The 16,238-nt window shown below is 40.5% G+C and overlaps 1 protein-coding gene across 1 annotated transcript in view; it reads right to left on the bottom strand.

Moving 5' to 3' along the window:
* Nucleotides 1-16,238, bottom strand: part of LOC129823540 (collagen alpha-1(XI) chain-like) — a gene marked incomplete in the record, with an annotated part of 214,728 nt that overhangs the window by 42,310 nt on the left and 156,180 nt on the right. The window contains 3 exon segments of the mRNA XM_055882338.1: nt 4,862-4,969; nt 11,305-11,358; nt 12,204-12,257. Of these exon segments, the coding sequence (XP_055738313.1) occupies nt 4,862-4,969; nt 11,305-11,358; nt 12,204-12,257 (216 nt within the window).

The following is a 16,238-nucleotide window of genomic DNA, read 5'->3' as shown; positions in this document are numbered from 1 at the left end:
TGAAACCTCTGCCATTATAAACACAGTGAAGACTGAAACCTCTGCCATTATAAACACAGTGAAGACTGAATCCTCTGCCATTATAAACACAGTGAAGACTGAAACCTCTGTCCTTATAAACACAGTGAAGACTGAAACCTCTGCCTTTACAAACACAGTGAAGACAGAAACCTCTGCCATTATAAACACAGTGAAGACTGAAACCTCTGCCATTATAAACACAGTGAAGACTGAAACCTCTGCCATTATAAACACAGTGAAGACTGAAAGCTCTGTCATTATAAACACAGTGAAGACTGAAACCTCTGCCATTATAAACACAGTGAAGACTGAAACCTCTGCCATTATAAACACAGTGAAGACTGAAACCTCTGTCATTATAAACACAGTGAAGACTGAAACCTCTGCCATTATAAACACAGTGAAGACTGAAACCTCTGCCATTATAAACACAGTGACGACTGAAACCTCTGTCATTATAAACACAGTGAAGACTGAAACCTCTGCCATTATAAACACAGTGAAGACTGAAACCTCTGCCATTATAAACACAGTGAAGACTGAAACCCTGTCATTATAAACACAGTGAAGACTGAAACCTCTGTCATTATAAACACAGTGAAGACTGAAACCTCTGTCATTATATACACCGTGAAGACTGAAACCTCTGCCATTATAAACACAGTGAAGACTGAAACCTCTGCCATTATAAACACAGTGAAGACTGAAACCTCTGCCATTATAAACACAGTGAAGACTGAAACCTCTGCCATTATAAACACAGTGAAGACTGAAACCTCTGCCATTATAAACACAGTGAAGACTGAAACCTCTGCCATTATAAACACAGTGAAGACTGAAACCTCTATCACTTGCATACCATTATTACCAATGCCTTAAGAATTAGATAAAGACCAAGGCCAAGCAGGTGAATAGAATGTGCTAATGTTATTGTGATAATGTTGTTATGATTATGTTGTGTGGTAATGTTGTTATGATTATGTTGTGTGGTAATGTTGTTATGATTATGTTGTGTGGTAATGTTGTTATGATTATGTTGTGTGGTAATGTTGTTATGATTATGTTGTGTGGTAATGTTGTTATGATTATGTTGTGTGGTAATGTTGTTATGATTATGTTGTGTGGTAATGTTGTTATGATTATGTTGTGTGGTAATGTTGTTATGATTATGTTGTGTGGTAATGTTGTTATGATTATGTTGTGTGGTAATGTTGTTATGATTATGTTGTGTGGTAATGTTGTTATGATTATGTTGTGTGATAATGTTGTTATGATTATGTTGTGTGGTAATGTTGTTATGATTATGTTGTGTGATAATGTTGTTATGATTATGTTTTGTGGTAATGTTGTTATGATTATGTTGTGTGATAATGTTGTTATGATTATGTTGTGTGGTAATGTTGTTATGATTATGTTGTGTGATAATGTTGTTATGATTATGTTGTGTGGTAATGTTGTTATGATTATGTTGTGTGATAATGTTGTTATGATTATGTTGTGTGATAATGTTGTTATGATTATGTTTTGTGGTAATGTTGTTATGATTATGTTGTGTGATAATGTTGTTATGATTATGTTGTGTGGTAATGTTGTTATGATTATGTTGTGTGATAATGTTGTTATGATTATGTTGTGTGGTAATGTTGTTATGATTATGTTGTGTGATAATGTTGTTATGATTATGTTGTGTGGTAATGTTGTTATGATTATGTTGTGTGGTAATGTTGTTATGATTATGTTGTGTGATAATGTTGTTATGATTATGTTGTGTGGTAATGTTGTTATGATTATGTTGTGTGGTAATGTTGTTATGATTATGTTGTGTGATAATGTTGTTATGATTATGTTGTGTGGTAATGTTGTTATGATTATGTTGTGTGGTAATGTTGTTATGATTATGTTGTGTGGTAATGTTGTTATGATTATGTTGTGTGGTAATGTTGTTATGATTATGTTGTGTGGTAATGTTGTTATGATTATGTTGTGTGGTAATGTTGTTATGATTATGTTGTGTGGTAATGTTGTTATGATTATGTTGTGTGGTAATGTTGTTATGATTATGTTGTGTGATAATGTTGTTATGATTATGTTGTGTGGTAATGTTGTTATGAAATGTTTTTATTATGATAACGTTGTGATAATAACACAAACAAAATGTTTAATGATAATGATACGATAATGCAGTTATGATAACGATGTGATGCTAATGTTGTTGTGATACTGCTGCGATAATGTCGAGATAGTGTTATTCTGACAATGCTGTTACGATAATGCTGTATTGTTACTTATTGTTACTTACTATGATAACGTTTTTATGATAATGTTGGTATGAAACTGTTGCCGTGACAATGCTGTTGTGATAAGGTTGCGGTGATAATGGCGTTACGATAATGCTGTTAGTATAATACGGCTATGGTAATGACATTTTAACAATGTCAAGAGAATGCTATTCTGATAATGTCGACGTGACAATGTTGATATGATAACGGTGTTACGATAACGTTGTTGTGATAGTGTTGTTGTGATAATGCTGTTATTCTGACATTGACTTTTAATAGAGCAGCTCAGTGCAGGTTGTCTCAACTATTTCAATGATAAGCTATCCTTTGATATAAAACATCCGTCAGCCACTGTAAACATTGAGTGTGTGTGTGTGTGTGTGTGTGTGTGTGTGTGTGCGCTCTCTACAATCATCTGTTCTGTTGAATTAATAATGATTCCAGACTGGGTGGGTATTAATGGCTGTGATGTGATAGCTGAAAGTTGTTATTTCAAAAGGCAGGGATGTGTTTGCATTGGTAGTGACTAACACCAAGCGTATGCTGAGGCTCGGGAGGGACAGAGATATAGATGAGTAAAATATCACATTTTGATGACTCTTCTGACAGTATTTCCATTGACTGAGCAGCGCTGCAGAAAGAGAAGGGAAATGCCAACGCATAAAGTCAACGTTTATGGATTCATTCGGTCTGAACTGATGCATTTCAGTCTTCCTCAAATGACAAAAAGATGTATCAGGAGTGTGTGTATGGGTGTCTGTGTGTGTGTGTGTGTGCGTGTGTGCGTGCGTGCGTGCATGTGTGTGTGTGTGCGTGCACGGGCGTGTGTGTGTGTGTATGGTTTTGCGTGTGTATGTATGTGTGTGTGTGTGTGTGTGTATGGGTGTGTGTGTGTGTGCGTGTGTGCGTGCGTGCGAGTGTGTGTGTGTGTGCTGTCAGAGCTTTTGTTAGAACATTTTGTTAGGTCCTTGTGTTGTCATGTAGGTCTGGGAAGGCCCTGGGGCCCAAACATTACTGTGTTGATTATAATGGAATTTGGCTGGAAACCAATGGAGACTCTCCCAGTAACATTAGTCCACAGGCAGAAGGACTGGAAACCAATGGAGACTCTCCCATTAACATTAGTCCACAGACAGAATGACTGGAAACCAATGGAGACTCTCCCATTAACATTAGTCCACAGGCAGAATGACTGGAAACCAATGGAGACTCTCCCAGTAACATTAGTCCACAGGCAGAATGACTGGAAACCAATGGAGACTCTCCCATTAACATTAGTCCACAGGCAGAATGACTGGAAACCAATGGAGACTCTCCCATTAACATTAGTCCACAGGCAGAATGACTGGAAACCAATGGAGACTCTCCCATTAACATTAGTCCACAGGCAGAATGACTGGAAACCAATGGAGACTCTCCCATTAACATTAGTCCACAGGCAGAATGACTGGAAACCAATGGAGACTCTCCCAGTAACATTAGTCCACAGGCAGAATGACTGGAAACCAATGGAGACTCTCCCAGTAACATTAGTCCACAGGCAGAATGACTGGAAACCAATGGAGACTCTCCCATTAACATTAGTCCACAGGCAGAATGACTGGAAACCAATGGAGACTCTCCCATTAACATTAGTCCACAGGCAGAATGACTGGAAACCAATGGAGACTCTCCCAGTAACATTAGTCCACAGGCAGAATGACTGGAAACCAATGGAGACTCTCCCATTAACATTAGTCCACAGGCAGAATGACTGGAAACCAATGGAGACTCTCCCATTAACATTAGTCCACAGACAGAATGACTGGAAACCAATGGAGACCCTCCCAGTAACATTAGTCCACAGACAGAATGCCAGCTAGAAAGTGGACTGTATGGAGATGGATGTTCAGTACTGTCTGCATTAGTAGCAATAGCTGTGTGTGTGTCTGCACTGTCTGCATTAGGAGCAATAGCTGTGTGTGTGTTTGCACTGTCTGCATTAGGAGCAATAGCTGTGTGTGTGTCTGCACTGTCTGCATTAGGAGCAATAGCTGTGTGTGTGTCTGCACTGTCTGCATTAGGAGCAATAGCTGTGTGTGTGTCTGCACTGTCTGCATTAGGAGCAGACTGGTTGAGCTTCACATTTAACCTATTCTATTCTATTCTATTCTAAATTTGTCTGAAATTAAATTATGAATTTGACAGATCAATGAGATTTTTTTGTTGTTGTATCGAATGAAATGTTCTAAATTGCTTTAACATGCACATTCACATTGCATGGCAGTGGGAGGGAAATGTAGCGGTGGCAGCCTATCATAAGAGTTAGAGGCGTGACTTTTGGGGGCGTGTGGTTCAGTTTGTTATTTTTGGCCACCCGTGAGAGTGAATGTCATTCCAGGTAATGTGTTGTGATGTAAATATTCGTTGTTTAAAGTTAAACTCATACACGGCCAGTACTAAATCTGTAATCATACCTGCGTAAAGAGCACGTGATAATATGGATACAATGTTGTCTACCTGCAACAATGACAACTTGGGTTGTACTGTGTGTGTGCAGTGTGTATGATGTGTAGTCGTACCTGCAGTCCGATGGGTCCAGGTAGCCCAGGGAATCCTCTGGATCCTTCGTCTCCCTTCTGGCCAAACATACCCTGCTGACCTCTGGGTCCCGACTCACCATCACTACCCTGGAAGGCAGAGGTCAGAAGTCAAGAGTTGGTGGAATCAGTACAAGTATTCTAGCTGGAGGCCTGAGAGGAGGTGAGGAGCTGAAATGTGCTGACTTAATCTGTGGGAGCACCATGTGAGAGAGAGAGAGAGAGAGAGAGAGAGAGAGAGAGAGGGAGAGAGAGAGAGAGAGAGAGAGAGAGAGAGAGAGAGAGAGAGAGAGAGAGAGAGAGAGAGAGAGAGCTGAGAGAGCTGAGAGAGAGAGAGAGAGAGAGAGAGAGAGAGAGAGAGAGAGAGAGAGAGAGAGAGAGAGAGAGAGAGAGAGAGAGAGAGAGAGAGAGAGAGAGAGAGAGAGAGCTGAGACAGTGAGTAGGTGGAGGCTGAGGGGTTGTGTTGTGTTGCAATGGGTTGCCTTTAGGGGGCGGGAATAGGCAGAATTCTGTGTTTTGGATCTGACCTGAGTTGAAGTAGGGTACGCCCTAAACGGCACCCTATTAGCTATGTAGTGCACTACTTTTGACCAGAAGCCTTTGGGTAGTAATGCACTATAAAAGGGAAGGGAAATAGGGTGTAATTTGAGATATGATAGTTTTGCTTGGCCAGAATAACAGCCCAGTACATGGACGACTGTGGAGTATGGCTTGTGAGACTAGTGTAGAGGCTTACTGCAGGACTGAGACATCATGTAGAGGTTTGAGAGACGGTTGCTGTTTCAAGGGAACAGTAAGACTTTAGCTAACTATTACAACTCTCTTCTCAGTGGACACGTGTTGTTAGTGTGGTGTGTAGTCTAGGGGGAACACAGTAGTGTGTGTAGGTGTGTTGTGTTGTTAGTGTGGTGTCTCTCTAACAGTAAGACTTTAGCTAACTATTACAACTCTCTTCTCAGTGGACACAGCTTTGAAAGTCAGGGACAAATCTGTATCTACAGGTCTCTTAAAGATGTTCAGGGGCTGATCTTTCTTTGCTTAAACATCCTAACCATATGTTCTCGCTATAGTCTTGTTGTAGTCTCGCTGTAGACTTGTTTTAGTCTTGTTGTAGTCTCGCTGTAGACTTGTTTTAGTCTCTCTCTAGTCTCTCTGTAGTCTTGTTGTAGTCTCGCTGTAGACTTGTTTTAGTCTTTCTATAGTCTTTTTGTAGTCTTGTTGTAGTCTTGTTGTAGTCTTTCTCTAGTCTTGTTGTAGTCTTTCTATAGTCTTGTTGTAGTCTCGCTGTAGTTTTGTTGTAGTCTTGTTGTAGTCTCTCTCTAGTCTTGCTGTAGTCTTGTTGTAGTCTCTCTCTAGTCTTGCTGTAGTCTTGTTGTAGTCTCTCTATAGTCTTGTTGTTGTCTCGCTGTAGTCTTGTTGTAGTCTCTCTTTAGTCTTGTTGTAGTCTCGCTGTAGACTTGTTGTAGTCTCTCTTTAGTCTTGTTGTAGTCTCTCTCTAGTCTTGTTGTAGTCTCTCTATAGTCTTGTTGTTGTCTCGCTGTAGTCTTGTTGTAGTCTCTCTTTAGTCTTGTTGTAGTCTCGCTGTAGACTTGTTTTAGTCTTGTTGTAGTCTCGCTGTAGACTTGTTTTAGTCTTTGTATAGTCTTTTTGTAGTCTTGTTGTAGTCTTTCTATAGTCTCGCTGTAGTCTCGCTGTAGTCTCGCTGGAGTCTCGCTGTAGTTTTGTTGTAGTCTTTTTGTAGTCTCTCTCTAGTCTCGATGTAGTCTCTCTCTAGTCTTGTTGTAGTCTTTCTATAGTATTGTTGTAGTCTCGCTGTAGTCTCGATGTAGTCTCGCTGTAGTCTCGATGTAGTCTCTCTCTAGTCTTTTTGTAGTCTTTCTATAGTCTTGTTGTAGTCTCTCTCTAGTCTTGTTGTAGTCTCTCTCTAGTCGTGTTGTAGTCTTTCTATAGTCTTGTTGTATTCTCGCTGTAGTCTCTCTCTACTCTCGATGTAGTCTTTCTCTAGTCTTGTTGTAGTCTTTCTATAGTCTTGTTGTAGTCTCGCTGTAGTTTTGTTGTAGTCTCGCTGTAGTTTTGTTGTAGTCTCGCTGTAGTCTCGCTGTAGTCTCTCTCTAGTCTTGCTGTAGTCTTGTTGTAGTCTCTCTATAGTCTTGTTGTAGTCTCTCTCTAGTCTTGTTGTTGTCTCTCTCTAGTCTCGCTGTAGTCTCTCTCTAGTCTTGATGTAGTCTTGTTGTAGTCTTGTTATAGTCTCTCTCTAGTCTTGTGGTAGTCTCTCTCTAGTATTGTTGGAGTCTCTCTCTAGTCTTGTTGTAGTCTTTCTATAGTCTTGTTGTAGTCTTGCTGTAGTCTCGATGTAGTCTCACTGTAGTCTCTCTCTAGTCTCGCTGTAGTCTCTCTCTAGTCTTGTTGTAGTCTCTCTCTAGTCTTATTGTAGTCTCTCTCTAGTCTCGCTGTAGTCTCTCTCTAGTCTTGTTGTAGTCTCGCTGTAGTCTTGTTGTAGTCTCTCTATAGTCTTGTTGTAGTCTCTCTCTAGTCTTGTTGTAGTCTCGCTGTAGTCTTGCTGTAGTCTCTCTCTAGTCTTGCTGTAGTCTTGTTGTAGTCTCGCTGTAGTCTCTCTCTAGTCTTGTTGTAGTCTCGCTGTAGTCTTGCTGTAGTCTTGTTGTAGTCTCTCTATAGTCTCGCTGTAGTCTCTCTCTAGTCTTGTTGTAGTCTCTCTATAGTCTCGCTGTAGTCTCTCTCTAGTCTCGCTGTAGTCTCGCTGTAGTCTTGCTGTAGTCTTGTTGTAGTCTTGCTGTAGTCTTGTTGTAGTCTCTCTCTAGTCTCGCTGTAGTCTCTCTCTAGTCTCGCTGTAGTCTCTCTCTAGTCTCGCTGTAGTCTTGTTGTAGTCTTGTTGTAGTCTCTCTCTAGTCTCGCTGTAGTCTCTCTCTAGTCTCGCTGTAGTCTCTCTCTAGTCTCGCTGTAGTCTCTCTCTAGTCTTGTTGTAGTCTCTCTCTAGTCTTGTTGTAGTCTCTCTATAGTCTTGTTGTAGTCTTGTTGTAGTCTTTCTATAGTCTTGCTGTAGTCTTGTTGTAGTCTCCCTATAGTCTTGTTGTAGTTTTGCTGTAGTCTTGTTGTAGTCTCTCTCTAGTCTTGTTGTAGTCTCTCTCTAGTAGTCTCTCTCTAGTCTTGTTGTAGTCTCTCTATAGTCTTGTTGTAGTATTTCCCTAGTCTTGTTGTAGTCTCTCTGTAGTCTTGTTGTAGTATTTCCCTAGTCTTGTTGTTCTACTCTCATACAATACAAAGGTAGTTTTGGTCTTGGGCATCTGGGTAATGAAGAAGATAAACGACTCCAACCGAAGTCACAGCTGCAGCCAGTCAGCTTGATAATTTGATATAATCAGATTTGGATCATATTTAGGCTGGGAGTGCCACCTGGCTCTGGCAGTGTGTCTCAGTAGGCAGGTCATTGCCCCACCAGACAGAGGCCTAGGCGATGTCCGTAAATAGAAACCTATTCCCTATGTAGTGGACTACTTTTGACCAGGGCCGTTAGCATATAGGGAATAGGGTGCCAATTGGGATGAAGGCCTAGTAATGATCTAATAATATGACAGGTAATATTACTGTCCTGATCACCTGCAGCACTGAGCTGTGTAATGAAATGCTCTCTGACTACAGGACAGGTAATATTACTGTCCTGAACACCTGCAGCACTGAGCTGTGTAATGAAATGCTCTCTGACTACAGGACAGGTAATATTACTGTCCTGATCACCTGCAGCACTGAGCTGTGTAATGAAATGCTCTCTGACTACTGGACAGGTAATATTACTGTCCTGATCACCTGCAGCACTGAGCTGTGTAATGAAATGCTCTCTGAACACTGGACAGGGAACAGAGTGTGGAGGGGGGTGATGCTAAGGTCTAATACAGTGTTATTAAGAGAGATGGTGTGACTATATTGGTGTTGGTGTGACTATATTGGTGTTGGTGTGACTATATTGGTATTGGTGTGACTATATTGGTGTTGGTGTGACTATATTGGTGTTGGTGTGACTATATTGGTGTTGGTGTGACTATATTGGTATTGGTGTGACTATATTGGTGTTGGTGTGACTATATGGGTATTGGTGTGACTATATTGGTGTTGGTGTGACTATATGGGTATTGGTGTGACTATATTGGTGTTGGTGTGAATATATTGGTGTTGGTGTGACTATATTGGTGTTGGTGTGACTATATTGGTGTTGGTGTGACTATATTGGTGTTGGTGTGACTATATTGGTGTTGGTGTGACTATATTGGTATTGGTGTGACTATATTGGTGTTGGTGTGACTATATTGGTGTTGGTGTGACTATATTGGTGTTGGTGTGACTATATTGGTGTTGATGTGACTATATTGGTATTGGTGTGACTATATTGGTATTGATGTGACTATATTGGTGTTGGTGTGACTATATTGGTGTTGGTGTGACTATATTGGTGTTGGTGTGACTATATTGGTGTTGGTGTGACTATAATGGTGTTGGTGTGACTATATTGGTGTTGGTGTGACTATATTGGTTTTGGTGTGACTATATTGGTGTTGGTGTGACTATATTGGTGTTGGTGTGACTATATTGGTATTGGTGTGACTATATTGGTGTTGGTGTGACTATATTGGTGTTGGTGTGACTATATTGGTGTTGGTGTGACTATATTGGTGTTGGTGTGACTATATTGGTGTTGGTGTGACTATATTGGTATTGGTTGTGACTATATTGGTGTTGATGTGACTATATTGGTGTTGGTGTGACTATATTGGTGTTGGTGTGACTATATTGGTGTTGGTGTGACTATATTGGTATTGGTGTGACTATATTGGTGTGACTATATTGGTATTGGTGTGACTATATTGGTGTTGGTGTGACTATATTGGTGTTGGTGTGACTATATTGGTGTTGATGTGACTATATTGGTGTTGGTGTGACTATATTGGTGTTGGTGTGACTATATTGGTGTTGGTGTGACTATATTGGTATTGGTGTGACTATATTGGTGTGACTATATTGGTATTGGTGTGACTATATTGGTGTTGGTGTGACTATATTGGTGTTGGTGTGACTATATTGGTATTGGTGTGACTATATTGGTGTTGGTGTGACTATATTGGTGTTGGTGTGACTATATTGGTGTTGGTGTGACTATATTGGTGTTGGTGTGACTATATTGGTGTTGGTGTGACTATATTGGTATTGGTTGTGACTATATTGGTGTTGGTGTGACTATATTGGTATAGGTGTGACTATATTGGTGTTGGTGTGACTATATTGGTGTTGGTGTGACTATATTGGTGTTGGTGTGACTATATTGGTATTGGTTGTGACTATATTGGTGTTGGTGTGACTATATTGGTATTGGTTGTGACTATATTGGTGTTGGTGTGGCTAAATTAGTATGGCTATATTGGCGGTTGTACTGTGTGGTTGTACTGTGTGGTTGTACTGTGTAGTTGTACTATATTGGTGTTGGTGTGACTATATTGGTATTGGTGTGACTATATTGGTGTTGGTGTGACTATATTGGTGTTGGTGTGACTATATTGGTGTTGGTGTGACTATATTGGTATTGGTGTGACTATATTGGTATTGGTGTGACTATATTGGTGTTGGTGTGACTATATTGGTATTGGTGTGACTATATTGGTGTTGGTGTGACTTTTTTTGGTGTTGGTGTGACTATATTGGTGTTGGTGTGACTATATTGGTATTGGTTGTGACTATATTGGTGTTGGTGTGACTATATTGGTATTGGTGTGACTATATTGGTGTTGGTGTGACTATATTGGTGTTGGTGTGACTATATTGGTGTTGGTGTGACTATATTGGTATTGGTTGTGACTATATTGGTGTTGGTGTGGCTAAATTAGTGTGGCTATATTGGCGGTTGTACTGTGTGGTTGTACTGTGTGGTTGTACTGTGTGGTTGTACTGCGTGGTTGTACTGTGTTGTTGTACTGTGTAGTTGTACTGCGTGGTTGTACTGTGTGGTTGTACTGTGTAGTTGTACTGTGTGGTTGTACTGTGTGGTTGTACTGTGTGGTTGTACTGTGTAGTTGTACTGTGTAGTTGTACTGTGTAGTTGTACTGTGTGGTTGTACTGTGTAGTTGTACTGTGTAGTTGTACTGTGTAGTTGTACTGTGTGGTTGTACTGTGTAGTTGTACTGTGTAGTTGTACTGTGTAGTTGTACTGCGAGGTTGTACTGTGTGGTTGTACTGTGTGGTTGTACTGTGTAGTTGTACTGTGTAGTTGTACTGTGTAGTTGTACTGCGAGGTTGTACTGTGTGGTTGTACTGCGTGGTTGCAGTGGAATAACAAGAGAGGGGTGAGTTGAGGGCTGAGCTGAGGGGTGTGGGTTCAGGGTTGATGCGTTTGGTGAGAGGTTAAAGGTGAATTAATACTCACGGCGGGACCAGGAGCTCCGATGACACCTTGAAGACCAGATGGACCAGGAGGACCCTGTTCACCACCACCGAGACAGAGAGGGTTAACAACAAGGACAGAGACAGAGAGTTAGTGACAGTGTCTTCACATGCTAAAGCGCAGAACATTTATCTGTGGTTACTTTTATGATTCTAAATGAGCTGTCACCAGCAATGGACAACCTTAAGGTCATTTGAGGTGACAGCAGGGCTGGCCCTAGCGAGATTTGTTTGGGGGGTCCCCACCTCGCAGCAAAACATTTTAGTGCCCCCCCCCCCCCCACTGGACTGACAGTAGAGAAGAAAAGATTTAAAGTACATTCTCTGCAATTCCCCCAAAAATGTCGCCATGGAGTTTAGAGAAAAATTAGCAGTGTTTTGTCTTTTTAAAGCAATTTTTCTGTAATTCTACACCTTTTGCTCTGGGGCAGAGCAATTTATATTTCCCCCATTTTAGAGCTAATTTCCTGCGACTATACACATTTTGACCTTGACTTACACCATGTTAATATGATATCTGAGTGAGGAGTGACTAACAAAATCAATGAGGGCTCCTGGGCACATGCTCTGCGTGCCCGGTGGATATTCGGTCATGATTACTACAAGTTTAGATAGCTGGCCAGACAAATTTAGCAATCACATTTTTGGGGGGACCGACATGGACTAATTGAGTGACTGTCAGTGACTGAAATAACATGACAAAAACTTCTGATGGAAAACCACATTTCGGGAATTGCATATATGTTTTGGTCGGGGTCTCTGGGTGACTTCCTTGGATGATTTCTCATCTTCTGCTCTGCACACCAGTACAGGCTTTTCTCTGATTCCTGGTGAAGTTTCTCTAGACATTTCCCACACAAGGAACATTTGATGAGAACTCACCTGTTCACCCTTGTCTGCTTTGCTTCCCTTCTGGCCAGGCTCACCAACCTCTCCCTGGGACAGAAACACACAACAACACTTGTGATAATGATACCTATATACATTGTCTTTATACTGTATAGCGCTAAGGACTTAAAGACGCTTGAAGTCCTCATTTTATTTTAGCTCCTCATAAAATCATTTCTGCCTCGCTGTTTAGTCGAGTCCAATATTTTCCAACTGTCACCTTTACTGTGATTAGGTGGTAAATATTATTTGTGGAGATTTTAATTTGATTGGACAACAAAGACCCTGGGTTGGTGTTTGCAATTAATTGATTACTTGGCTCGGTCTATCCCTCTATTGGCACTCCCACTGTCACGCTAACGCTATGGAGGACGTGACAGGGATCTGAAATGTGTGATGGGTGTGTGTGTGTGTGTGTGTGTGTGTGTGTGTGTGTGTGTGTGTGTGTGTGTGTGTGTGTGTGTGTGTGTGTGTGTGTGTGTGTGTGTGTGTGTGCACGCACATGTGCATACAGCTGCCTCTGCTAAAACATTTTCACACCAATCCATCACCATAACTTAACATGTCATAGAAAGTCATCGACACAAATAATATCTGCAATGTAACACTCCTAACCCACATACTACACAACTGCACTATACTGCACAGTACTAAACTACTATACTATACTACACAGTACTAAACTACTATACTATACTGCACAGTACTAAACTACTATACTATACTGCACAGTACTATATTACTATACTATACTAGACTACTGCACAATACAGTACAGTATTATACTACTATACCATAATACAGTACATCACTGCACTATACTGTACGGTACTACACCACTATAATATACTACTACACTATACGGTACAGTACTATACTGAACTACACTACTGCACTATACTGTATAGTACTATATTACTATACTATACTAGACTACTGCACAATACAGTACAGTATTATACTACTATACCATAATACAGTACATCACTGCACTATACTGTACGGTACTATACTACTACACTATACTGCACAGTACTAAATTACTATGCTATACTGCACAGAACTAAACTACTATACTATACTGCACAGTACTAAACTACTATACTATTCTGCACAGTACTAAACTACTATACTATACTGCACAGTACTATACTACTACACTATACTGCACAGTACTAAATTACTATGCTATACTGCACAGAACTAAACTACTATACTATACTGCACAGTACTAAACTACTATACTATTCTGCACAGTACTAAACTACTATACTATACTGCACAGTACTAAACTACTATACTATACTGCACAGTACTAAATTACTATACTATACTGCACAGTACTAAACTACTATACTATACTGCACAGTACTAAACTACTATACTATACTGCACAGTACTAAATTACTATACTATACTGCACAGTACTAAACTACTATACTATACTGCACAGTACTACACTACTATACTATACTGCACAGTACTACACTACTGCACTATACTGCACAGTACTACACTACTATACTATACTGCACAGTACTACACTACTGCACTATACTGTACAGGTACACTACACTACTGCACTATACTGTACAGGTACACTACACTACTGCACTATACTGTACAGGTACACTACACTACTGCACTATACTGTACAGTACTATACCAATATACTATAATACACTACTGAACTATACTGTACAGTACTATACCACTATACTATACTACACTACTGCACTATACTGTAAAGTACCATACCACTAATACTACACTACTGCACTATACTGTACAGTACTATACCACTATACTATACTACACTACTGAACTATACTGTACAGTACTACACCACTATACTATACTACACTACTGCACTATACTGTAAAGTACCATACCACTAATACTACACTACTGCACTATACTGTATAGTACTATACCACTATACTATACTACACTACTGAACTATACTGTACAGTACTACACCACTATAATATACTACTACACTATACGGTACAGTACTACACCACTATAATATACTACTACACTATACGGTACAGTACTACACCACTATAATATACTACTACACTATACGGTACAGTACTACACCACTATAATATACTACTACACTATACGGTACAGTACTATACTGAACTACACTACTGCACTATACTGCACAGTACTATATTACTATACTATACTAGACTACTGCACAATACAGTACAGTATTATACTACTATACCATAATACAGTACATCACTGCACTATACTGTACGGTACTATACTAAAATACACTAATGCACTATATTGTACAGTACTATACTACTATACTAAACCACACCACTGCACTATACTGTGCAGTGCTATACCACATTACTGAACTATACTATACTACATTACTGCACTGTGCTGTACAGTACTGTACTATATTACTTAACTATACTACTATAATATACTACCCTGCTGAGCTATACCGTACAGTATTATACTACATTCCTGAACTATACTACAATGCTACACTACACTACTACGTTGTACTGTACTATACTACAGTACTGCACTATACTATACAGCATTCCTGAACTGTAATGTATAGTACTGTTCCACATTACCGCACTGTGCTACTATACTATGCTACATTACTGCACCATACTGTACCACATTACTGAACTGTACTGTACATCACTATACTACATTACTGAACTATACCGCGCAGTACTATACTACATTACTGCACTATACTGTACAGTACTATACTACATTACTGCACTATACTGTACAGTACTATACTACATTACTGAACTATACTGTACAGTACTATACTACATTACTGCACTATACTGTACAGTACTATACCACATTACTGAACTATACTGTACAGTACTATACTACATTACTGAACTATATTGTACAGTACTATACTACATATACTGTACAGTACTATACTACATTACTGCACTATATGGTACAGTACTATACTACATTACTGAACTATACTGTACAGTACTATACTACATTACTGCACTATACTGTACAGTACTATACTACATTACTGAACTATGCTGTACAGTACTATACTACATTACTGAACTATATTGTACAGTACTATACTACATTACTGCACTATAATGTACAGTACTATACTACATTACTGCACTATATTGTACAGTACTATACTACATTACTGCACTATACTGTACAGTACTATACTACATTACTGCACTATATGGTACAGTAATAAATATGCCATGTAGCAGATGCTTTTATCCAAAATGACTTAAAAGTCATCCATGCATATATGTTTCCAGCGGCAATTGAACCCACGATCCAGGTGTTGCAAGCTCCATGCTCAACCAATGGAGCCACAGAGGACCGTGTACTGTATTACCTTGTCCCTGTCCTCTCCAGGGGGGCCACAGAGGACCGTCTACAGTATTACCTTGTCCCTGTCCTCTCCAGGGGGGCCACAGAGGATCGTCGATAGTATTACCTTGTCCCTGTCCTCTCCAGGGGGGCCACAGAGGATCGTCGATAGTATTACCATGTCCCTGTCCTCTCCAGGGGGGCCACAGAGGACCGTCTACAGTTTTACCTTGTCCCTGTCCTCTCCAGGGGGGCCACAGAGGATCGTCGATAGTATTACCTTGTCCCTGTCCTCTCTAGGGGGGCCACAGAGGATCGTCGATAGTATTACCTTGTCCCTGTCCTCTCCAGGGGGGCCACAGAGGATCGTCGATAGTATTACCTTGTCCCTGTCCTCTCCAGGGAGGCCACAGAGGACCGTCTACAGCATTACCTTGTCCCTGTCCTCTCTAGGGAGCCACAGAGGACCGTCTACAGTATTACCTTGTCCCTGTCCTCTCCAGGGGGGCCACAGAGGACCGTCTACAGCATTACCTTGTCCCTGTCCTCTCCAGGGGGGCCACAGAGGACCATTTACAGTATTACCTTGTCCCTGTCCTCTCCAGGGGGGACACAGAGGACCGTCTACAGTATTACCTTGTCCCTGTCCTCTCCAGGGGGGCCACAGAGGAC

The sequence above is a fragment of the Salvelinus fontinalis genome, chromosome 26 (genome assembly GCF_029448725.1).
Source record: "Salvelinus fontinalis isolate EN_2023a chromosome 26, ASM2944872v1, whole genome shotgun sequence".
In the NCBI taxonomy this organism is placed as follows: domain Eukaryota; kingdom Metazoa; phylum Chordata; class Actinopteri; order Salmoniformes; family Salmonidae; genus Salvelinus; species Salvelinus fontinalis.
The sequence above is the reverse complement of the archived record's forward strand: the minus strand, read 5'-3'. Positions and strand labels throughout refer to the sequence as shown.